This window comes from Portunus trituberculatus, chromosome 38 (genome assembly GCF_017591435.1).
Source record: "Portunus trituberculatus isolate SZX2019 chromosome 38, ASM1759143v1, whole genome shotgun sequence".
Classification (NCBI taxonomy): domain Eukaryota; kingdom Metazoa; phylum Arthropoda; class Malacostraca; order Decapoda; family Portunidae; genus Portunus; species Portunus trituberculatus.
In genome coordinates, this window is record NC_059292.1 from 4,111,013 (window position 1) to 4,136,925 (window position 25,913).

General features: G+C 37.4%; 1 protein-coding gene across 2 annotated transcripts in view; it reads left to right on the plus strand.

Annotated features, from left to right (window-relative positions):
* Positions 1-6,171: 6,171 nt before the first annotated feature.
* LOC123514801 (GRIP1-associated protein 1-like) overlaps positions 6,172-25,913 on the plus strand; it is a 29,500-nt gene continuing 9,758 nt past the window's right edge. Inside the window, exons 1-10 of one of the 2 annotated variants that reach the window (XM_045272987.1) lie at positions 6,172-6,800; positions 11,481-11,547; positions 11,697-11,893; positions 12,148-12,255; positions 14,259-14,419; positions 15,055-15,158; positions 15,707-15,857; positions 16,753-16,848; positions 18,210-18,412; positions 18,793-18,950. In XM_045272987.1, coding sequence (XP_045128922.1) covers positions 6,762-6,800; positions 11,481-11,547; positions 11,697-11,893; positions 12,148-12,255; positions 14,259-14,419; positions 15,055-15,158; positions 15,707-15,857; positions 16,753-16,848; positions 18,210-18,412; positions 18,793-18,950 — 1,284 coding nt within the window. In that variant the 5' untranslated portion in view covers positions 6,172-6,761. The remainder of the gene's footprint in view (positions 6,801-11,480; positions 11,548-11,696; positions 11,894-12,147; positions 12,256-14,258; positions 14,420-15,054; positions 15,159-15,706; positions 15,858-16,752; positions 16,849-18,209; positions 18,413-18,792; positions 18,951-25,913) is intronic. The other variant, XM_045272988.1, reaches the window with a different exon arrangement.

A 25,913-nucleotide genomic window follows, 5' to 3' on the forward strand; every position in this document is an offset into this window, starting at 1 on the left:
ATCCAATCTTACTTTAAAAGTGTGCACACTCATTATAGACACTACTTCTTCATCTAAACTGTTCCACGTCTCAATACATCTCTGCGGGAAACTATATTTTTTAATATCTCTCAGACATCTTCCTTATCTCAGCTTTTTACTATGCGATCTTGTGCTTCGGATGTCATATTCTTCTCTCAGGATCAGTTTCTCATTATCCACTTGGTCCATTCTGTTGATCAATTTATAAACTTGTATCAGGTCTCCTCTCTCCCTTCTTTGTTCCAGGGTTGGTAGATCCATAGCCTTTAGTCTCTCCTCTTATGTCATCCCTTCAAATTCTGGAACCATTCTTGTAGCTATTTTTTGTAGCCTCTCCAATTTCCTTATGTGTTTCTTTTTATGAGGGGTCCACACTACTCCTGCATATTCCAATCTGGGTCTTATTGTAGTACTTATCAATTTCTTCATCATTTATCAATTTCTTCATCATTTCTTTGTCCATGTAGTGAAATGCTACTCCAATATTCCTTAGCAAATTATATGTTTCTCTAAAAATTCTATCAATATGGCTTACTGGTTGATTGTTTTCTTCCATCGTTACTCCTAAGTCCTTTTCATTTTTTACTTTCTCCAGTTCTACTCCATCTCCCATCTTATAGATTCCCACAGGTCGTCTTTCACTCTTTCCCATTTCCATGACATGGCTTTTGTTCACATTGAATTCCATTTCCCACTTCTTACTCCATTCCCAGATCTTATTTAGGTCTTCTTGCAGTATTTCACAATCCTCCTTTTGCTTTATAACTCTGCACAGTTTCGTATCATCCAAAACAAATTTATGTAGCTGTTCACTCCTTCTGGCATGTCGTTAATATAAATGAGGAAAAGTATTGGTGCCAATACTGACCCCTGTGGCACTCCGCTTTCTACTGCTCTCCACTTGGACTTCATATCTTTAACTACCGTCCTTATTTTTTCCCCCTCAAATAATTTTCTATCCATCTCAATGTGCTTCCTTTTAAGCCACCCTTCTCCTCTAACTTCCACAGTAATCTTGCATGTGGCACTTTGTCAAACGCCTTTTTTAAATCCAAATAAATGCAGTCAACCCATCCCTCTCTCTCTTGTACTCTATCAACTATTCTAGAATAGAAACTCAATAAATTAGTTACACAAGACTGTCCTTTTCTAAAACCAAATTGGCTATTTGATATTAATTTGTTGTCTTCAAGGAACTCGATCCATTGTTTCTTTATTATTCTTTCACACATCTTGCATATTACACTAGTTAGTGATACCAGTCTGTAATTTAAAGGTTCTTCCTTCCTTCTGCTCTTATATATGGGAACCACCTCAGCTCTTTTCCATTCTATTGGCATTGTTCCATTTTCTATTGAGCATTTTATGATGTATATAGGACTTGCTAGTTCTTCCCTACATTCTTTCAGTATTCTGCCTGAGACTTCATCCGGTCCCATTGTCTTCTCTTCATCCAGTTCCTTCATTAACTTTTATTTCAAGCTTGGTTACTTTAATCTCTTTCATATAGATTGTCTCTCTATTACTCTGTGGCCTCTCGAATTTGGATTCCTTAGTAAAGACCTCCTGGAATTTTTTATTTAATAGTTCTGCCATACTTTTTGGGGCTTCCACCATCCCGTTCTCTCCTTTTAACCTTTCTATTGTTTCTTTTTGCCTAATTTTTCCATTTATGAATCTATAGAACAATTTTGGTTGCTCCTTACATTTTTCGATAATGAGTTTTTCGAAGTTCTTTTCCTCTTCCTTCCTTACCTTAACATATTCATTTCTTGCTGCTTTGAAGTTTTCCTTATTTGCTGGATTCCTATTTCTCCTCCACCTTTTCCATGTTCCATCTCTTTTCTCCTTTGCCTTGGCACACCTTGCATTAAACCAATCTTTCTTTCCTTCTTCTTTAGGTCTATATTTTGGGACATATTCCCTGACTCCTGTTTTGTATATTTCCAAAAATAAGTTATATTTGTCTTGCATTGTCTCTGAGTTTTCCATCTCCTCCCAGTATACATTTTTAAAATAGTTCTTGAGATTCTCAATATCAGCCTTTCTGTAATTGAATCGGACTCCTTTGTATGAATCGTCTCTGTCTTCCTTTCCCTCTTCTATATCTATTTCTAATATTGCATGGTCACTCTTTCCCAATGGGCACTTATATCTTATATTGTCATTCATTTGTATACCCCTTGTAAAAACTAGGTCCAATCTCGCCGGCTCGTTGTTTCCTCTGAATCTTGTGCATTCCTTTACTCTCTGGTCCATCATATTGTCTATCATTAGGTTCAAGAATCTTTCTCCCCAGGCTTCTTCCCCCATACCACTTTCATAATTTTCCCAGTCCACTTCTTTACAGTTGAAATCTCCTACTAATATAACTTTTCTCCTTTCTTTAACGATTCTCGTTAGACTCCTTATTGTGTCATCTATCATGTCTTTATATTCTTGATTGGTCCATGAATTTGTTTTTGATGGCACATATGTTACAATGATTGTTAACTCTTTTTTATTAATATACATCTTAATATACAATATTTCTGCTTTTCCTTCCCCACATTCCATTTCATTTATCACTATCTCTTTCCTTAACATAATCATGACTCCTCCTCCTCCTTTACCCACTCTGTCTCTTCTCCATACATTATACCTATTGTCCAAGTCTATTTTGATTGCCTTATTTAGTTTTGTTTCAACCACGCATACAATATCTGGATTTTCTTTCCTTATGTAATTAATCTCTTAATTCTAATTTACTTGATAAAACCCCGTCTATGTTCGTATACATCATTTTTAGTCTTTTGCCTTTATGATTTTTAGTTAAACTTGTTGCACTTTTTTTCTCTTCCTTCTCGTTTATATACCATTTCCTTATCCTGTCTCCTAGAATTTTCCAAAAAAAAATGCTTTCTTCTCCTCTTCTGACCTTTCATTATTCTTTTCCCTTACTGCTGCTGCCAGTTCATTGTATCTCTTCCTTTCTTCCTCATATCTATTTTTCTTTATATAGATATCCTTGCAGCCTTCCGTTTCTCTGTTTTGTTGTTCTATATAATATTTCTTCTGTTGCTGCTTGTGATTTTAGTAGTATTTTAATTGGTCTCGTTTTTCCTTCTTGATATGGTCCCATTCTGTTTATTTCTTCTATTTCATCTTCCAAGTTCTGCCTGTCTTTGTTGTTTAGATTCTTCAGTAGGTCTTTAACTGATTTCATTTTTTCTTTTTCTCTTCTTGGTCTATATTTTATATTTTTTCTTTTATTCCAAATACGACTACACTCTTCTTTTTTTTCTGCAATTTCTCTAACTAAATTTTCTTTTGTCTTGAGGACTCCTATAATTTTGCTTGTCATATTTTCTTCTTTTTCTTTAAGTTGTTCTTGAATCACCTCCTGAAAATCAGCCTTATCTTTCTTATCTTGGACTCTCCATGCTTGTACTTCTTTTTAATCACGTTCTGTACTCTTTCCTCTTCCTTGTTTACTAGATCTTTCAGCTTCTCTTTTTCTTTCTCGGCTTTACCGAGTCCTTCTTCCATCAATGTCTTGTAGTTAGCTACTTGCTTTTTTAGTTCTTCGTTTTTCGCTCTTAGCCTAGCTTCATTTTCTTCCACTTTTTTTTTATCCCTTCTCAGTTTTATAAACTCTTTATCCTGTTCTTCATTCTCTTTCATTTCCATATTCTCCTTTTATCAGTTTATCTAGTTTATATTCAATATTTGACACTCTTTTTAGTAGTGAAGTAGTCGTCATATCGAAGCCTTCGAATACACGCTCACCCACATCATCATAGTCATCATCAGCTTTCCTACCTTCTCCAATTTCACATCTGCATTTTGATAGTATCTCTTTTTTGCTCATCATTCCTTAATAATTGATTACATGAAGGAAAATGAGACCACACTACCTGCCCAGGCCACTGTAAAAACTGTACAACCGGTATGCAGTGAAGATCAGCTGCTTGTCGGAACGGCACCAGTGCGTCCTTCCTCTACCGTGTCTCGTGTGTGTGTGTGTGTGCTGCTTGAGAAACACATCTTTAATTAACCAAAGTCTATTGGCAGAGGCAATAAAGATATTAAAGGTATTGAGCAGCTAATGTTAAATTAAGTAGTTATTATTAATCTTCTAAAGTTTCTGTCTTACAGGAACACAACAATGCACAGATGTACACAGCATGTTACATTATTTTTAAGAGCTGTTGATTTTATGAACTTTTGTTTCTAGTGGTTTTATATTTGTTAGACACTATAAGTAGCAAAATAGCAACTGTCAGTGCAAGTTTGTGAAAACTGTTCATGTTTAGAAACATTATTTCTTGATAATAGACTGGTGTTGAGTTATTGCTTTGATAGTGCACAATGAGATATGTTGAGCAGTGGATAGCCATGGACAGGTTTGAATGTGGAGTTGTATCAGGTTCAGGTTCAGCAACTGGTGATATTTAGCTGCTTTCCATGACATGTTGCCTAACTTGCATACAGACTAAAAACACGAGTAAAATCTAAGCGGGTATTACATAGTGTCTGCTAATATGAATAATGGTATTATGGGTGTATTGTTATTTCATGAAAATGTTATGTGAGGAAAAATATAACTATTATGCTATTTAGAGTGGCTAGCCTTGTTTCATTTGGGAGTATGTGAAGTGCCATGATCACTTTTTGTGCAGGCACTTATCCCAAATGTTCATCTACTGCCTTCCCTGGCTGAGCTTTGGGTTATTCAGTGTTGGTCCTAAAGTAAGGAAGTAGTGCAATATTTGTCCAACTCAAAAACAAACCAACAAAAATGCATTATGTAATGGCTTTTAGGTAAATTGTGGTGTTATTCATTGCACAAACAGAAAGGTATCATTATGATACAACAGTATTATTACTTTCACAGTTGTACATGTACTTAATATGCCTTACAGTGGTAACTATTTCAATGCTTCAGTTCCTCTTGGAATTGCCACTTAATTAAAAAGGTGCTCAAGACAGAAATATGATTGTTTTTTCCTCTGCCTGCACTCAGCTTAGATATCTGACATTTATGATGCACTGCCACCATACATGGGATGTTTTGCCCCCTTTCACTTTGGCACTTGTCCTTGCTTGAAGATTAATTTAAGACATTTCAAAATGCAATCTAGTTTCTTTCAAAGTAATGAATGTTGGATACTGGATAGTTTCCTTCAATATAAATGGTCTTTTGGCTGTTTTGACAGAGAAGTTAAACCTATGAGATAGGAAAGATAAAAACAAGGGTGTTTCTAATTATACACTCTTTACTGTAGAATTCTGAAAGGAATGAAGTATGGGAAAGTAAGAAATAACTCGAGTGATGCATTGTATTTGATTTGTAGTTTGGCAGCACTAATCTTTATAAAAAAAGCAACTGTTTAGTAATTTGTGTTTTCAGTCATAGAGAAGGTCTTGAGAGAAGGCCAACAGGTTTTTAAAAAAGCTCAGAATTGATGAGCCTCTTGCATTAATGGCAATGAAAATGTGCTTTAATCTAAGAATTGTTGACAGATAGCTTGCAATATTGACTTAGGCTAAGTGATGCTAAGGTATCAGGTCTTTTTGTATGAAATGTTGCATACAAAAATCAGTATTAGACAACTACCCCCATATATCACATCTCTTGTTCTAAGTGGTCTTTGTGGAACTTTTGAGTTTTGAAGTCCATATATTGATGTTAACTTTATTGACAAATGTGTCAGAGTTGGTGATGTCACTTCTTGGGATAATTGTGTATAACATCTTGAGATTCCTTTTATCTTCATGTGTACTTTGCTAACAGATATTGATATACTGTAAAGGAAGAGTTTACTTATGACAACAACAACAACAGGAAATTGGAGTTTACATTGTTTTATTGTTTAAGTGTAACATGTGCATCAGTTACAATGATGTTTGTATTTGCATCTGTGGTATTGAAGGTTTAATGTTGAATTTTGTAAATGTCAAATGTGTGCAAGAGTTTTATATTGAAAAGTGTAAATTATAATGATATACCTAATGCGTTGGTGCCTTGTAATGAAGAAACCATTGGTTACATCATATCATGACCACTTGTTTTGTGTATATTGTTGTTGTTGAAATGTGTGAGAAATATTTAACATGATATTGGGAAGTCACTTGTTTGAATGACCTGCCATAGCCTACTGGGAAGTGTTGTACTTGATGCTACTGTTTGCAAGGCTACTATATGGCAGTTGTCCTGATTTTTCTTACATCTCTTTTGCCCATTTCTTCTCTTAGGTAATGATTTTATTTTTTCGTTACTTTTTATTTTTTATATTAATTATTTTCACCATTGCCCTCGAGCAGATATTAGATCAATATTTAGTTTCTATTAATTCGATTCTCTTTAATGGTATGTTTATTTGTACATATGTAACTACTTTTTTCATTGTTTTTCATATGTTTATAATTTTATTAATTCGTCGTAAAGCTAAGGAACATGTTACACCACACATTCGTTCCTTCACACGCCTCACTCATATGGTGTTCCTACATCACTTCCCTTCATAAACTAAGCCAGTGGCCCAGTGTTACTATGTTAACACACACACACAAATTTGCATAAGTGATGATGTGTTTCTTGTCAGAACTCGGAATAATAAAAGGCTGATATCTAGGAAGAATAAAGTCCATAATGTACTTGTGTCTCCGAGAGAGAGAGATATGAAGATTGAAGTCCCGCGGTGAAGATGTCTAGTTGAGCGAACGTAAACATAAACATTGGTCACTGTCTGACGGTCATGGCTCACCTCAACCCTGAAGATTTCACCAAACTGCAGGTAACCATCACTATTACCATTATTATTATTATCACCATCATCATCATCATTACGAGATAAGTGTTGCTGCAAGCTTCTTTGTGTGTGTGTGTGTGTGTGTGTGTTTTATCTACTAGTTGTATTGCACTGGGTTCGAGCGGGACTCATAGTGTCTAGTCTCCATATCTCCACTTCTCATTTTTCTTTAAAGCTATGCACATTATGTGCTGCAACAACTTCATTATTTAATGCATTCCACTTTCCAACCGTTCTATGTGGAAAACTTTTTTCCAATATCCTTCACACACTGCCTCTTCCTGATCTTTACATGTCCTCTTGTCCTTCCAGCTTCTTCTGTCACCAGCACCAGGTTTTGCGTGTGTGTGTGTGTGTGTGTTTACCTAGTTGTATTGTACAGGGTTCGAGCGGGGCTCATAGTGTCCTGTCTCCAGATCTCCATTTATCTAGTTTTTCTTTAAAGTTATGCACACTATGTGCTGTGATAATTCCATTATCCAATGCATTCCATTTTTCCACCGTTCTGTGTGGAAAATTGTATTTTCCAATATCCTTCACACACTGCCTCATCTTGATCTTCATTTCATGTCTTCTTGTCCTTCCATCCTCCATCAACAGCACCAGGTCTTCTTTGTCTATCTTTTCACTATCATTTACTATCTTATACATTATTATTGGGTCCCTGCATTCTCTTCTATCTTATAAGGTTGGCAGTTCCATTTCCTTCAGTCATTCTTCATATGTGAGGTCCTTTAATTCCGGCATCATCTTTGTAGCAATCTTCTGTATCCTCTCCAATTTTCTTATATCCTTTTTAGAGCTTGGAGACCATACCACTGCTGCATATTCCACCCTTGGGCGTATCATGCTTGTGATAATTTTTTTCATCATATCTTTATCCATGTAATGAAATGCCACTCTTATATTAGTCAACATTTTATATGATAGTCCAAATATCTTGCTTATATGTTAATCAGGGCTCAGATTTTCTTGTATGGTCATGCCAAGATCTTTTTCCTCCTTAGTCTTCATTATTTGTTCCTCTCCCATCAAATAGTTCCATACTGGTCTTCTCTTACTTTTTCCTAGTTCAATTATGTGGCATTTTTTGGCATTAAACTCCAATTTCCACTTCTTGCTCCATTCATAGATCTTGTTTAAATCTTCCTGCAACAGCAGACAGTCCTCTCTGGTTTTGATAACTCTTAGCAACTTTGCATCATCAGTGAATAAATTTATATACGGTAACTGTTTATCCCAATGTGAATGTTGTTTATATAAAACATAATGGGCGCTAACACTGACCCTTGTGGCACTCCGTTAGTTACTTTACCCCAAATTGAGTATGTATCTCTGATCAAAGTTCTCATTTCCCTATCTTTCAAATAATCTCCTGTCCATTCGAGCAAGGTTCCACGCAGTCCTCGTATGTTCTCTAGTTTCCAAAGAAGTCTTCTGTGCGGGACTTTATCAAAAACCTTTCTACTGTCCAGGTATACTGTGTCTACCCATCCATCTCTGTTTTCAAGTCCTGCAATAACTCTTGAGTAGAAACTTAATAAGTTTGATACACATAACCGCCCTGTCCTGAAACCAAATTGTCTGTTCGATATGACTTGCTCCTCTTCTAGAAATTTAACCTATTTTTCTTTGATAATTATTTCACATAATTTCCCTACAACACTTGTAAGTGACACTGGTCTGTAGTTTAGTGGTTCAGTTGCCTTTCCTCCTTTAAATATTAGTATTATGGTAGCTCTCTTCCACTCTAGTGGAACTTTCCTTTCATTTATTGAACTTTTAATTATTTCCCAAATTGGATCCAGTAATTGTTCTTTACATTCTTTCAACACCCAGCCTGATACACCATCTGGCCCCATTGCTTTACTGACTTCCAACTTCTCCAGTAATCTTCCAATATCCTCTTTGTTCACTGCAATCTCCTGTAATCCTTGGCAATTTAATGTCCTATTAGGTTCTGTGAAATCATCATCTGCAGTGAATACCATTTTGAAGCTCTCATTCATTATTTCACACATTTCCTTTTCTGTTTGGTATGTCTTCCCTTCTTTAATTACTTTTTCAATTGTTTCCTTATTCTTTGTTTTGCCGTTTATAAACTTGTAGAAAAGTTTAGGTTCATCTTTGCTTTTATCCACTATATCTTTCTCAAAATTTCTTTCTTCTCTCCTTAGCTACTCTAATATATGAATTTCTAGCATCTTTGTACTGCCATCTGTTATAGTCATTTCCCGGCTTTAAGAGTTTCTTCCACGCTTTATCTTTTGTCTTTTTTGCTTGTATGCATCTAGCATTGTACCAAGCATGTATTTTTTTTTTCTGAACTCTATAAACAGGAACAAACTTTTTACTCCTTCATTGTATTTCTGTAAGAATATATCATATTTCTCTTGTACAGTCTTTCTGCACATAATATTACTCCACTCAATATCAGCAAAAAAATCCTTAATTTTTCAAAATCCACTTTTGCATAATTTAATCTCTCTCCTTTATAATCCTCTCTGTAACTTATCTCATCTTCCTCCTGCATTTGCATCTCTAATGTCACATGATCACTTTTCCCCATTGGACTAAGGTATTGTATGATTGGAGGGAATTCTGGTTTCTTTGTAAAAACTAGGTCAAACAACGATGGTTCTTCCCCCCTGTACCTTGTTTACTCCTCCACCCACTGGTCCATTGTATTAACCATAACGTGTGGGCACACGCACGCGTGCTCATAGTGATCTGTCTCCTATCAAATTTTATCCAACTTTTCCTGAAATCTATGCATACTGCTGTTACAGTGTCATCATTCGAGCTGTTCCAGGTGTCCACTGTCTTATGTGGAAAATTAAACTTTTTGATGTTTCTTAGACATTGACTTTTTATGATCTTAGAGTGTCCTCTTGTTCGTCTATCTCCGTCTTCAATCAGTGATACCAGGTTTTTTTCAATACTACTCACTATCTAGTACATCATTATTAGATCTCCTCTCTTCTGTCTATCTTTCAAAGTTGGTTGTTCCATTTCCTTCAGTCTTTCTTCACAGGGAATGTCCTTTATTTCTGACATCATCTTTGTATCTGTCCTTTTGATTTTTTTTAAATTTCCCGATGTAATTTTGCATGTGTGGTGACCACACCTCTGCTACATATTCAAATCTAGCTAGATGTTATCATAATGATTATGATCTTTTTCATCATACTCTTGTCCATGTAGTTAAATGCCATCTTGATATTTGTTAGTGTCTTGTATGTTGAAGCAAATAATCCATATATGTGTCTTTCTGGAGTCAAGGTGTCTTGTATAATCACTCCCAGGTCCTTCTCTTCCCTCTTTTCTTTATAACCTCTTCTCCCATTTTGTATTCCCATGTAGGTCTTTTATTACCTTTCCCCATTTCCATCAGATGGCATTTTTAACATTAAATTCTAATTTCCACCTATATTCCTAGATCTTATTGATATTACTTCAATTTATAATTAATCCCTTAATTTTTGTTTTAGTTCTGTTGTTGAAATTACTTAACCATTTTTCCTGCAGCTGTTAAGTTAAGTTATGGATTCATTAATTTCACTACCAATGCTTTGATTGTGCACATCATGATTTAAGAGACCATATTTTTTCCCATCAATGAATAGTCACTGTTTTGAAATGAGATGACTAAGGCTATTGCAATAGTTTTGATTCCTAGAACTACCTAGTGACTCAGTGAAGGCACTGGCCCCGGGGACAGGCAAGCAGCTCCTTCCTTGGTGTTAAACTGAGAGGCCTTACCTGTTATGCTTGTTTAGCATTCCCACCTGATGGTCTTCCTGGGCTTGGCAGCAACAAGCACAGTCTGGGAAGCTACACTGCTGATGCGTCAGGCCACAATATGAATAAGAAAAAGAAGTTTAGCAAATAATGAGAGGAAATGGCCAGAAATGGTTTCATCAGCAGCTACCTATTTCTTGATCCATTTTGTGACTTTAAAGTGTGGATGTCATTCACTTTAGGAAAGTAAAGATTACTAGATGTATTTTTGTGGAGGTAAACAATAACCTTCCAGATGCCTCTTTTTTACTTGTTCACTTGTGAAGATCTTGTCGTTCCATATGTTTTTAGAAATAATCGTGTCCTTAAATTTTTTAGGTTGAAGAGGATTTAGTGGGTAGTGTCCCTGGTTGAATGATTAGTTGGATCACATTTTCCTCAATCTCTATCTGTTAGAGTAGAGGATTTGTCAAGAAAGGCAGGTGCCACCCAGGGATTGAACCCGGGAGCTTCCTCTTGCTGGTTGAATGTGCTGCCCACTATGTCATGATCGCCTTCCGCTGACACCCTCACAGTATTAAAATAGCCTTAATTGTTTGGCAGTGAGGAGATTGGTGGTGACAGTTAATTACTATGGTATAAACATTGGAGGTTCAGGTGAGCTGCAATGAGTGGCAGACTCAATTTGATCCCTAAACTAACAAAATTACTTGAGTGCTTGCTGTAGAGCATGCTTTACTGTGAGTTTACCTAACTACCAATGAAATTCATACTGAGGCATCAATTAACCCAGAAGGGCCCAGCCAGCTGCAGCCATGAGTGGAGGCTTGCTATGCCACTACATTCAGATTAATATGTACTAATACTTATAGTCCATGAATGTCAGATGTAAAAGAAAGTAACTTTTAATTTCTGTATTTTCAGAATCAACTTCTAGAATTAAGAGAAAAGAACTATGGCCTTGAAGACACTCTTCGTAAATGTAAAAAAGGTACTGTACTATTTGGTTAGGCAAAATGTCTCTTTCTCATACTGTCAATTATAGACAAGAAAAAATATCTTGAAAAAAAAAAGTATGTAAATTGGAATTGGAATTTTATTCTGCATCATCAAGGTAACCAATGCTTGATTTTGTCTCAGAATTAACAGAAACAAAATCTCGCCTTCATTCATTAGAGGAAGAAAATGGTCGATACCAGATTTTGGTGAGAACATCAAAGAAGGCCAGCGAGGTGGAGCTGCTCATCAGGGACAATGGATACCTGCGCAACAAGCTCAAGGACCAAGAAGAAGACTTCAGGCTCCAGAACAACACTTTGTTACGGGAACTGTCCAAGGCAACCTTTCTTGATTTACTTGCTCTTTTCTTGATTTACTTGTTTATATAGTGGTGATTTATTTATATCATAATGGTGATGCAGGAAGGTTATTTTTCAAGATCAAGGAGTTAATGAATACTAAATTAAGCAAAAGTCATACATATCTACAAGTATATTGACTATTTTTATTTTGCTTTATTTTTTGTATTCTGCAGAGAGTGTGGCAATCACTTTCTTTTTTGTATATTTTGACTAATGGCCATTTACTTCAGCTTGTTGGCGAGAATGAGCAGTATGAACGACAAATGAAAGTTCTGTGCAGCAGCCAGAGCTGTGGCCTGGCTGAGGGTGACTATGGCTCCACAGATGACTCCAAAGAGGTACACAACACAGCCACAGGTGTTGTTCTTTAGAGGACTTTTTAACCCTTTCAGTATGGAGACACATTTTTACTTGATTTTTGGGTGTGATTAGACAATTTTATTTGCATTAGGAAGGGTCTATAGAGTTCAGAAGATTGCCAGAGTCTTCACTATTTTAATCCCCACATAAGTTTGTGAAGCTGTATAAAATTGCCAAATGGCAACCAGAATGAATATGAAAATGCGTCATGGTACTGAAGAGATTAAATATAATATGCTGTCTTACTGTCTGTGTCAATTTGTCTGCCCAGTGGAAGGAAAATGGAAAGATGATTTTTAGTGTGTTTTTATTTTATCTTTTAATTTCTTGATATGATTTTGCTGATATTTTTTGTGGTGGTATTCTAGTAATTATAACCTTATTGTTTTAGTCCTTCCAGAGATTCGCTATTATCATCTCCACCATCATCATCATCAGCATTTTGTTTATTGTCTTATCTTTTCATACATGTCAGGATGGCTTATGAATGTCCCCTAACTTTTTGTGGTCTTGGCTCACTCTTCTCTTATGTTCATCCCTCTTACATCTTCCACACACCATCTTCACTTTTGTTTTGTTTTCCCAGCATTTTCCTTTCAATTTCCTCTAACTATAGTGCTTACCTGAGTATATAAGATTTATACTCATTCACGCAGTTTGTCTAGTAGTTTATTTTTTATTTTTCTGTCTACCTGTTTATCTACCCTTCTATGTGTCTGTTTGGTTTTGTCTATCTATCTTTTTGTGTATTTGCTTCTTAAACATTATGTCTTGTTTGTGTGGATGTACACACACACACACACACACACACACACACACACACACACACACACACACACACACACACACACACACACACACACACACACACATACACACATATATATATATATATATATATATATATATATATATATATATATATATATATATATATATATATATATATATATATATATATATATGTGTGTGTATTTACCTAGTTGTATTTACCTAGTTGTAGTTTTACAGGGCCTGGGCTTTATGCTCGTGTGGCCCTGTCTCCATGTCTACACTTATCCAATTTCTCTTTAAAACTATGCACACTCGTTACTGACACCACTTCCTCACTCAAACTGTTCCAAGTCTCAATACATCTTTGCGAGAGACTATATTTTTTAACATCTCTCAGACATCTTCCCTTCCTCAGTTTTTTATTATGTGATCTTGTGCTTCTAATGTCATATTCTTCTCTCCGGATTAGTTTCTCATTATCCACTTGATCCATTCCATTAATCAATTTATAACTTGTATCAGATCCCCTCTCTCTCTCCTCTGTTCCAGGGTTGGTAGATCCATAGCTTTTAGTCTCTCCTCATATGTCATCCATTTAAATTCTGGAACCATTCTTGTAGCCATTTTTTGTAGTCTCTCCAATTTCCTTATGTGTTTCTTTTTATGGGGGGTCCACACAACTCCTGTATATTTCAATCTAGGTCTTATTTTAGTACTTATCAATTTCTTCATCATTTCTTTGTCCGTATAGTGAAATGTTAATCCAATATTCCTAAGCAAATTATATGTCTCTGAAAATTCTATCAATATGGCTTACCAGTTGATTGTTTTCTTCCATCGTCACTCCCAAGTCCTTTTCCTTTTTTACTTTTTCTAGTTCTACTCCATCTCCCATCTTATGGATTCCCACTGGTCATCTTTCACTTTTTCCCATCTCCATGACATGGCTTTTGTCCACATTGAATTCCATCTCCCATTTTTTACTCCATTTCCAGATCTTGTTAAGTCTTCCTGCAATATTTCACAATCCTCTTTTTGTTTTATGACTGCACAGTTTTGCATCGTCCGCAAAACATTTATATAGCTGTTCACTCCCTCTGTGTGTGTGTGTGTGTGTGTGTGTGTGTGTGTGTGTGTGTGTGTGTGTGTGTGTGTGTGTGTGTGTGTGTGTGTTTTGTTTAGTCTGTAAATCTCTTTGAACACACAGGTGATCCGCCTGAGAGGAGAGCTAAAGGACATGCACAAGAAGCTGTTTGAAGCAGAAGGACTTTTAGAGAAAGAAAATAAAGCTCATTCAGAAAAAGTGTCAGCCCTGAATTTACAAATATCTCAGCTGACAAATGTCCTGCAGACTCACTCAATACCACTGTGAGTGTATTGTTGTATGGTGAATTTAGTATTTTAGGGATGTCAGGATACTGTAAGGAGTAGCATTTCAAAGTGGTGATATTGCAAGTGATTACATATATAGTTTAGCTGGTATCTAATAAACTTGAGTTATTCTTAGATACATATATATGCTATTCTGCCAACCTGTGCTCTACCTAATAGAAATTTCAGTTCAAGTTGAACAGACAGTATGTCAGTACTTATGGGTAATTCATCAACCATCATAAAGGATCTCTCTTATTCACCACACACCTACAGTACTTGTGTATGCTCTGCAGAGGAACAGAGGATTTTCGAATTGTGCTTTCCAGTGCAGAGGTGCACCACATGATTTTGATGGAGAGGTGTACACTACAGTGATTATACATTACTACGCTGAAGTGGTGTACAACAGTCTAAGATATATTATTAGTACACTATAAAATAGTTTGATAATCTTTGGTCTACAGCATGAAAGAAGACTGAAATATGTCACCCACATAATACATACAAGCTTGCAACTGTAGATGACTTGTAGTACCTCAGACATAAACATTCTATTAAATTTACAAGTTGAATAGTGAAAAAATGTTAATGCATTTATGTGATACATATTCATACACGTTTGTTTCCAGAGATGAAGGTGAAATCAATTTAGGAAAAGGGGGAGGAGTTAGCTTCAGGAAGCTTACCCTACAGGATGATGATGGCCTTGAAACAGACTTGGAGAGAACTAATGGTATGTAATGTAATATTGAAATGGTTACACTTTTTAAATTGACCACTGAATTGGTTGGGTTTTTTTATCTTTTCAATTTAGGTAAATTAAAGACACCAACTTAAATGTCTTTCACTGTAGCTTGAAATAATTGTTGGGGTTGTGTGATTCACTGTAACTTAAAATAATTTCTGGGATTGTGTGAATAGCTCTGTATGGTGTTCTGACGCCAATCCCAACACATTTATTTTGCAGTCATTTGACTGAGAACTTAACTATCCTGTCCACTTAGTTTGCATTAGAATCAGTGTGATGAATAGACTTAGCAATGAGTTTGTTAGTGCTGTGTTATTAGGGAGCTTGAAAAATTAAGCAAATTTGTAGATTAAGATGAAGGATGGAAATAAGCTAATATGTTTCATACAGGTATTGTTACTTGTAGGTCTGACATCTTCTAACACCTTTCCTTATTTTTCAAACCTTTATTTATTATATATTTTTTTTCATGTAAGTTCTTATGATCTGAGATGGCAAATGATTTGTCTAATTTTCATCAATATGATTTTCAGACACACATCTTCAGTCACAAGATAAATGCAGTCAGCTACAGTGTGAGATAGAAAAGCTACAGACACAGTTGAGAGGGGAAAAGGAGATCACTGACAGCCTCACCTCTGAGAAGACAAAGCTAGAGGAGTCTCTAACAAGTGCTAATGAAAGGTCAGACTATCCTCTGTAAATGAAAATCTTTAACTTGAAGGTAACAAAGCTACTCTAAAATATAGTCTGAGATCTTGTCAATCATTCTGTTGAATTGATCCTAAGAAGTATGATAATTTTTTAATCATGTAGGATGTGTACCAGCCAAGAGCAATAAAATTGCACTGATACAAAAGGCAGAGTCGAAAGGGGAGTTAAAAATTACAGGATGAGTGCTTTGAAACCTCCTTTTGAAAGGGCAATGAAGACAGATGGCATCTATAGTTGATTCATTGTATGTCATGTATAGCATGAAAACAGGTGTTAAACCAAGGTTTAGAGAGTTTAAGTGGAGAGAAAGAATGAGGAATGTACATCTTTATTTCAGACATTACTACCTTTGTTATACACTCAGCATACAAAGATGGATCTCTCACACACAGAAGCAGTAGTCATTGCAAGGAAAATCAGCATAACAGACCCTACCTCCTCTGGCAGAGGCACAATGATGAGCATGCTAAGGTGGTGACATTAGGGGGTATTAGCATGTCAGGAGAGGAGAGGAGGAGAGCCATGTAATGTTTTATGTCCCCCCCCTCTCTCTCTCTCTCTCTCTCTCTCTCTCTCTCTCTCTCTCTCTCTCTCTCTCTCTCTCTCTCTCTCTCTCTCTCTCTCTCTCTCTCTCTCTCTCTCTCTCTCTCTCTCTCTCTCTCTCTCTCTCTCTCTCTCTGAATCTGGAGGCATGTATCAAAATAAGATTTTGTCATAAAAAGTGTAGCCTGGAATTTTTCATCACAGTTTTGACTGCGGGATAAGTAATGAATACTTTGTCTACCTCTGTGTCAAGTCTGATTTTATCAACAACAAAAACAAACACAATGTAATAAATTCACTGAACTTGATTTTTTTCCTTTAGGTTAAATAATGCAGAAGCAGAAGAGAGAAACAAGATAGACGCAAAGCATCTTGAAGAAGCTGAGAGGAGAATGAAGGATATGGAAGCACAGCACAGGTAACACAGGTGTAACTTTGTGCTTGGAGGAAATACTGCCACACACTAACATACATGGGAGTGTTTTGTGGAAAAGACAGTTTTCTTTTGTTGGTGAGGAGATGATCCTTCCTCTTTTCTATTTTCATTGTTTTCATATTGACACATAAAAGCAGGAAAAATTTGTAGCAACTCAGTAATGAATATTATAATAATATGAATATGACAATAATAATAGTAATGTTCAGACATTCAGACAAGTTGGAGAAGTAGGTGAAGAGAAACACAGGTGTAGGGAGGTGAGTTTATTCCCGACTAGTTTCGCTGATGCTTCTTCAGGGGAATTCAGGGAGTTCCAGCACAGCCTATGTTTTATATGTCTGACGAGGATGTGTAGTGGGCTGGGAGCTACACGCTTATTGGTTGGTTCGCGCACTGGGTCAGCCGCCTTCCTAGGCCCGCTGATTGGCTGGTTCGTGAGCTGGTTCATCTGCCTCCCTTCACCGGGGCAATGCACAGCTCGGTGACGTGCTGACGTGAGACACCACCAAGCTTCCAGCGCACTGGTGGACCACATTGACAGGACAGATCACCTGCCAAGATGGAACCAGGCAAAAGTACTAAAAGATGGCCTCAATATAAGTAAAAGGAAAGCCATGTACATCGCTACCAACAATAACATAAACAAAAGGATGGGCAATATTGTATGGGCGGCGCCAGGAGCAGCGATGTGCATTGCCCGAGTGAAGGGAGGCAGATGAACCAGCTCATGAACCAGCCAATCAGCAGGCCTAGGAAGGCGGCTGACCCAGTGCACGAGCCAGCCAATCAGCGTGTAGCTCCCAGCACACTACACATCCTCACTAGCCCTATAAAACATTGGCCGTGCCGGAGCTTCCTCAATTCCTCTGAAGAAGCATCAGCGGAACTAGTCGGGAATAAACTCACCTCCCTACACCTGTGCTTCTTTTCACCTCCTCCTCCAATAATAATAATGTATAATGATAATAATGATAATGATAAAATGAATATAGAGATACTCTTATCTAAGGTTAGGAAATTTTCTCACAGCTATTAAATTTATCATTGTAGAGCATAATTATTGTCAGTTACCTCTTGTGGCCTGAAGCTTTAATCTTAACCCTTTCAATACTGGGGTGCATTTTTACCATAAGTTTTGGGTGTGATTAGACAATTTTACATTAGGAAGAGTCTAAAGAAGTCAGTTTATATTAGGAAGAGTCTAAAGAAGTCAGAAGATTAATGGAATCTTCACTATTTCCTCCCTCACATGAGTTTCTGAAGTTGTATAAAATCACCAGATAGTAAGCAGAATAAATATGAAGACACATGGTACTGAAACGGTTAATGTTCCCCAACAGAACACATGTAGAGGAACTGAAACAGTCGTTAGGAGATGTAGAGAGTAAATTGACAGAATGCCGCTCTAATCTGGCTGAAAAGTGTGCACAGTATGAGGCAGCCCTTGACTCAGTGCAGCAGCTGGAACACAAACTTCAGAGTGCTGAGGAAGGAGTGCTGGAAGCGAGGAATGCAACACTACACAAAGCAAAGGAATGTCAAGGTATTGTTACTTTCACTTAAATATCAAACATTTTATTATGAGATTTTGTTAATTCAGTGTAGCAAGGTGGTTCATGAGATTATCACTGTCCATCAGAGACCAAGTGTGTGTGTGTGTGTGTGTGTGTGTGTGTGTGTGTGTGTGTTTTATCAGGACTGCCTTGAGTGGAATTGCTAGCCTGGTATACAGATAGATAGATGGATAGATTTATTAATGACTGTCAGGAACATTCAGTAGTGTTTAGCTTTACATACACTCAAGGACAGCTGTGTTTAGTTATCTATACATACACTGAAGGGAAATTCCAGTACCAGAACATAATTTATGGCAAACCTTGATGATTCATTGTTATATGAGCTACATTATTGGCTTCTTTCCAGCATTACAAGACAAAGTTAATGCAGCAACAAAAGACATTGCCCAAATGCTGGATCAGAAACAAACAGTTGAAAAGGAAAACAAGGAATTTGAGATTAAAATAAGCAATCAACATCAAGAAATAGCAGCTTTGAATACATCACTTCAGGAGCAGACAAAAGTAACTATTTCTTGTACACATTGATTTGTGTGTTCAATGGTATATATAATATATATATATATATATATATATATATATATATATATATATATATATATATATATATATATATATATATATATATATATATATATATATATTTAGAGTATATTTGGGCAGGAGATTCTCTCTCAGGCTTATTTCATTAAAGATGATAGCCAATTCGGCTTTAATGATTTTCTTTAAGGTATTTTCTCTACACCTTAAGAGTGTCTTATATTTTTCTCAAGGGGTGTGATGGCTTTCGCCATAGGTAGTCATGTCACTAGATCCAGATTTCAGGTCTCTTGACACTTCTTCAGTAGCTGATGAGTTGGTGTTTCTTCATTCTCATACAAGAGTGCATTCACCATATACATGATCACTGAACACAAAAACATCAGAAGCAAGGAGTCTGCAAGACACTATTGTTTCACCACTCATTACAAATTTGCTGGAACATTCACCACAAATTTACAACTTTGTAAATAAAAACACCTTAGGTAAATACATATATACAGTGAAACAGTCCATCTTTTCTTGTTTTAGTGGCGGGCGACGGCATGTTTTGGACCTGTTGTTTACATTACGGAATCACTTGTCCAATCGCTGAAACCGAACGCGTCAGTGCTGCAGTTTGTATTTATTTTATTTTGCAGTCGTGCTTCATAGGATTTATCAATGTGAAAACAATTCACAAGTGGAGTTTTGACTCTTGCTTGAATGAGTAAGCCACTTGGATGTTCTATTAATAAAGGTATAAAGGCACCTGGCATGATGTGTGTGCGTTCGTGTTGCATGTATGTGTGTGTTGCAATGAGACGAGGAGTGGCCCGTTTTCTCCACACACTGAGTAGGCTGCAGGAAGGATTATGGTATTGTAAATACTTGTAACACCTAAGTACTGAGTTTACATAATATAAAAGGCTAAATTAAATGGTACTTAAGCTAACATCATAATGTGATAACTCAACATACAAATCCAGGTTGCTATCTGTCAAGTGTCCAAGCTCACTTGAGGTTGGATGCTGCCTTGCAATACAACATTCATCTTAGAAGATGCACTAGTATTTTTCAGGGTATTTTTTAGGAAAAAAAGTGCTTCTTGTAAGCCGTAAAATACTGTATCCATCCTAGAAGCCCTCCACATAAAAGAAAAGAACCCGAGGTTGAACATGCAAGCAGTAAACCAACAAGCATTGCCGAGCATGAGAAGATCAAGGCAACCCAGCCGTGTGGCTGCACCAGGAGACAACGCGCCAAGCAAACCAGCAAATCAGCGACGCCGTAGCCTGCGCCTTGCCGCCACTAAAGCTGACAGGCTGGTATAAGAGGAACACACCCACACACCGAGTCACTTCCACTCTAGACATGGCAGAGAAAACACCAACTCATCTGCTACTGAGGAAGGGTTAAGAGACCCTAAATCTGGATCTAGCAGACATGGCTACCTATGGCGAAGCCATCACAACACTTGAGAAAAGAATAAGACACTCTTAAGGTGTAGAGAATATACCTTAAGGGGGAAATTCGTTAATTTGGTCAAAAAAATTGAAAAATTGGAAACTTGGTACTTGGGTTCGTCTCTGGAGAGGGAAGCTATGGCCGAAGTTGCCAGGCGCATAACGCACTGCTTACCTGGTAATGGCGGGTTTAAAGGGCCGGCCCTTTAAATACCCAAGCGCGCACACGCCCCTTTTTCTTCTAGTTTTTGTTTTGCTTGTATTTATTTCCTTTTTTGAGCTGTTTTATTTTTTTTTTTTTTGCGTGATGTACTTGTACGACAGTTTAGGATCAGGCAGTGAGCCTGAGTGAGGGTGAGGAAGATGCTAAATCCTCAGTACTAATTGATACAGCCTTAGGAAGTGTGCGTGCCTGCAGCCTACCTGTTGATCGTACTTTACACGTGTTGAGTCCCCAAATTGTGACAATGCCACGTGTAAGTGGTAAAAGAAAGACTCAGGTTGAAACAGCCCGCCAGAAAGCCTTGAAAAGGTGGAAAAGAGAAGAAAGTGAGGAGCCTGAGACACGTGGTGGTAGTACTGGCGAGGCTTCCACCTCCGCCGCCACCACCCCTGCCACTCCCGACCCTCACGTGTCTGCTGCAAGCTACAGGCATAGTCTCCTGCCACCAGAGGAGAGTGAAGTTCACCAAACTAGTGAGGATAGTGCCTTGTTAGTGATATCATTACAAAGACTGCAAACAATTTTCAATTTGGTGAAATGTGAATGTGGCAACGGAATCACCGCAAAAGTGACAAGTTATTTGTTTGATTGTACTATAAATCTTCGGTGTGACAAATGTGACAGTGTTGTTCACCATTCAGAACCTATCAGTGATATGTTATATATTCTAATATGATAATAACGGGACCAGGAGCCTGTAAGGCTGACAGGCAAGTGAGAGCTCACCATTCAGAGAGGCTATATAGACGACATTCCCATGATGTAACATGGCCTGAAACTATCTAAACAGCCACTACCAGCCTCCAAACAGTTGTCAAGGGATTATGTAAGTACATATCTGAGTTTGGTACATATTGGAGTGAGTTATGTGGGGGTTTTGAAGATGTTCACAGAAAAATGCGTTTTTCTCGACTTTCAGTTTTCAGCATATATTGTTGAATAACTTTTTCAGTAATTGGTCAATTTCAAAACTTTTGCAGCAAAATGATCAACAACCTCATCTTAACAAATGCCAGCATGATAATGCATGAACTCACTCAAATAAATTTACAACAGGCTTATAAACTCAAATTTTTTTATGAAAAAAAGGTAACAATTTGGCGTGTAATGAAATTTTTATAACATAGGTTATGTGTATGCCGATGCTGACATTTATTTGTTGTTATGTATATTATATGTGGTTAAGAGGAAATTGCCACACTGTTATTAGTTTTGATTTTATAATGGTATTTTGAATTATTTTCTTATCGCCGAAAAAATATTTATTGAAAAAAAACTATGCCACATTTCTGTACCAAATTAACACTGAAGATGTACACCATAAACGTACACCTTGTGTATAAATATTATTGAATTCAGTAAAAAAATAGGAATGGGAGAGCCAAAAAACCGATATTGATATCGAGTCATCGAATTTCCACCTTAAAGAAAATCATTAATGCCGAATTGGCTATCACCTTTAATGAAATATATATATATATATATATATATATATATATATATATATATATATATATATATATATATATATATATATATATATATATATATATATATATATATATATATATATATATATATATATATATATATATATATATATATATATATATATATATATATATATATATATATATATATATATATATATATATATATATATATATATATATATATATATATATATATATATATATATATATATATATATATTATATATATATATATCATTATATCCACTTCACAACGTTTTGGGAAAGTACATATCCCATCTTCAGGTACAAAAGGGCACTGTAAAACCTTTTGTACCTGAAGATGGGATATGTACTTTCCCGAAACGTTGTGAAGTGGTTATAATGAAGATAACCGTCCTTTTTTTTTTTTTTTTTATACCATGTGGACTTTTCACGGGAATTTATGGGCTAAAGGGGATACTTTTTAGGGTACCTCCTATCTTAAAGCCCACCCGCTAGGAAACCGTTGCCCTGAGTGAGGAAGCCCAACCTACACTCAGACCGTGGACAGGATTCGAACCCATGGTTCCACTGTACCACGGCGGCCCCTTTTGTGGGTCTTCTCTCTCATGTACCGTGTACGCTATAGATGCCCTGTTTTTCAACGTATATATATATATATATATATATATATATACAGGTGTCCCTCGGTTAACGCTATAGATGCCCTGTTTTTCAACGTCGGATATATATATATATATATATATATATATATACGCTCGCTAAACTATATATATATATATATATATATATATATATGAGGGTATATATATATATATCAACAGTTCTCCAGAAAAAGTACAAGTGAAGCAGCAGGCCAACCAAGTCGCCGCATGCCTCTTTCTACCCAACTCGTTACTACTAAGGCACTGAGCCTGTGGGAGGACCTGAAACCAGAATTCAACATAGGCGAGACAGTGTCCTTCAAGGCCAGTAAGGGGTGGTTTGAACGTTTCAAACATCGTGGAGTCTACACAACCTCAAGGTTAGTGGGGAGGCAGCGAGTTCGGATCAACCCGCTGCAAACGCCTTCAAGCCTTTGCTTAAAGAGCGCATCGAGGAAGGAGGTTATTCAGCCAAGCAGGTTCTAAACTTTGACGAGACAGGCCTGTATTGGAAGAAGATGTCATCGAGAACGTTTATAGCAAAGGAGGAGAAGTCGGCACCAGGATTCAAGGCATCTAAAGACAGGTTAACATTATTGGTGGGGGGGAATGCCGCTGGTGATCTTAAGCTTAAACCATGCCTTATTTACCATTCCCAAAACCCAAGAGCTCTGTCTGGCTATATTAAGGAATATTTGCCCGTAGTATGGAAGGCAAACAAAAGGGTGGATGACGACTGTTATCATGCAAAGTTACGTGACAGGATACCTCTCCAAATTCCTAAAAGAATATGCTGCCCAAAACAACATTGCTAACAGATTTCTCTTGCTGTGTGACAACGCCCCAGCCACCCAGAGAGCATGAATGACTGGGCAGATAATATTGAGGTCATGTTTATGCCCCAAACACAACTGCCCTCATCCAGCCGATGGACCAAGGAGTCATCGCTACTTTCAAGGCCTATTACCAGCGGCGCACCATAATGAAGGGGTTACGTTCCTGGAAAAATGGACTTCCTATTTGAGGCAAAGAAAAGGATGGCAAAACAGACAGTCATCTCATCTTTCTTCAAACCACTCACCGCCCAAGCAACCCCATTCCCAAGCAACCCCATCTACCGAAACTTCCATCCACCTCCCAAGCTAACCGATTATAACAAGTTTAACCCCTGATTTGAACTTCCATTGAGAGTAAGCAAAGTGAGAATGCATCATAGTACAGTAAAAGGTTTAATGAAAGTAAAAATTATGAAGTTAAACATTTAGGTAGTTTAATTTAAGTCATTATAATGTACACTAATGTATGTATATTTAATGAAAGTAAAAATTATGAAGTTAAACATTTAGGTAGTTTAATTTAAGTCATTAAATTTATGAAGGGAGGGAGAGTGAAACAGGAAAGACACTAACCGACAACCTGTGAAAAGTTCAGGTGGTTCTTTTAGCTTGCAAGGAAGATATGGTCTCACCAGCCTTCTTAATAGAGTCTGCTGACTTGAAAATAGTAGACAGTAGATGGTGGCAAGCAATGCTATTAGTTTTCTGGCCTCTCTCGTGTCTGTGAATAATACCCAGCTTCACTTCGAGAGTAAGACACTTCCTGGTCTTCTTAGGAACGTTAGGCCACATTGCAGGGCGTTTTGGTGGTAAGTTGAACTAGGGAAGATGAGCTGCTGGTGACGCTGTTATGTTTTGACTGGGAAGATCTTGATCTTGATCTTGATACTACAGGCGACTCGGGATCACTCCTGAGCCGGGCCTTTGGATCAGCAGCTCCTGTAGACGACAAAAAAAAAGGCACACAGAAAAAAAAAGGAAAAAAAAAAAAAAAGAAGAAAAAGGAAACGGTCCTTTTCTCTAACTGTCTGTACATCTGGCACGCCACATTCTCTCCAGAAACTCCTTCACCGCCTCAATCATCCTTTCATTCGTTTCTCTACTCAGTCCCAGCAGCACCACCATCCACTCCCTCCCGTCTTTTCCACTCTTTCGTTCCTATTATGCCCTAACTCAGTCAACACCACTTGCATCATCTCATACCTGTCTCTGGCATACTTCACATGCTCCACCGTCTCGTTCTCTCCCGAGTCACACATCTGGCACATTTTGCTGCGGGACTCAGACCACCTGTAACTCCTTGCATTCACATCCATACACTGTGCCTTAGCTTTGAAGAGAAGATCACCACCCAGGCTTCCATCATACCACCTCTCATACATCGGGGCCTCTTTCACCTTGTACCATTCCAGAGTAGTCTTTCGTTCCATCCCATTCCTCCACTCATTCAGTCCCATACTCTTCACATCTCTGTCTATCTCACTCTTCCACTTCCTCGCATCCCATTCTGTTCCCACTCTGCCTCCTCTTGTCACGACCCATTCCAGCTCATTCTGATTCACCCCAGCCATTCTCACTGCCCACCCAACCTGTAGACCATTCCTCTCTGTCATTCTCATACACCTTTTCCTCCATTTGCTTCCACTTTCACTCCACAGATACACCTTCCTTGCTATTCTTGCATCATCCATTCTCTCAAGCCTAATCTTGTACCTAAGTGTCGCTTTTATAAGTCTTTCCTAAAGAGCTCCATCCCATATCCCTCTTAAGGCTTCTACTGCCGTGTACCTCGGTGCATTCAGTGCCAGCCTAGCTACTCTACACTGCCCCACTTCTAACTTGTCAATTTCACTCTCGTTCCATGCAATCACATCCATACCATACATTATACTGGGGCCAGCCACACTCTTCCACACTTCTCTCAGCACGTCATACTTACTTGCTCTCATCCTTGCCGCGCTTCCTAAATGGCCCACCCACTGGTTCACCAAGCTTATTTTTTCATTCTTTGACTTTTTATACCCATTCGGACTCATCTACATCCCTAAGTACTTGTATTCTTGTGCCTGCTTCAACTCATTCTCTCCCAACCTCCATGCTGCATTACATTCATCCTCTGACCTATTCACAATCATCACCTTACTCTTCTCACGTACTAAACCTAACTCCAAAATCTCTTCCATACCCATCAACCACATCCAGCAGACTTTGCAGCTCCTCTGCTGACTCACTCATAACCACTACATCATCTGCATAAAGAAGCACACCTATCTTATCATTCCCCACACTCACTCCTGCATTCAT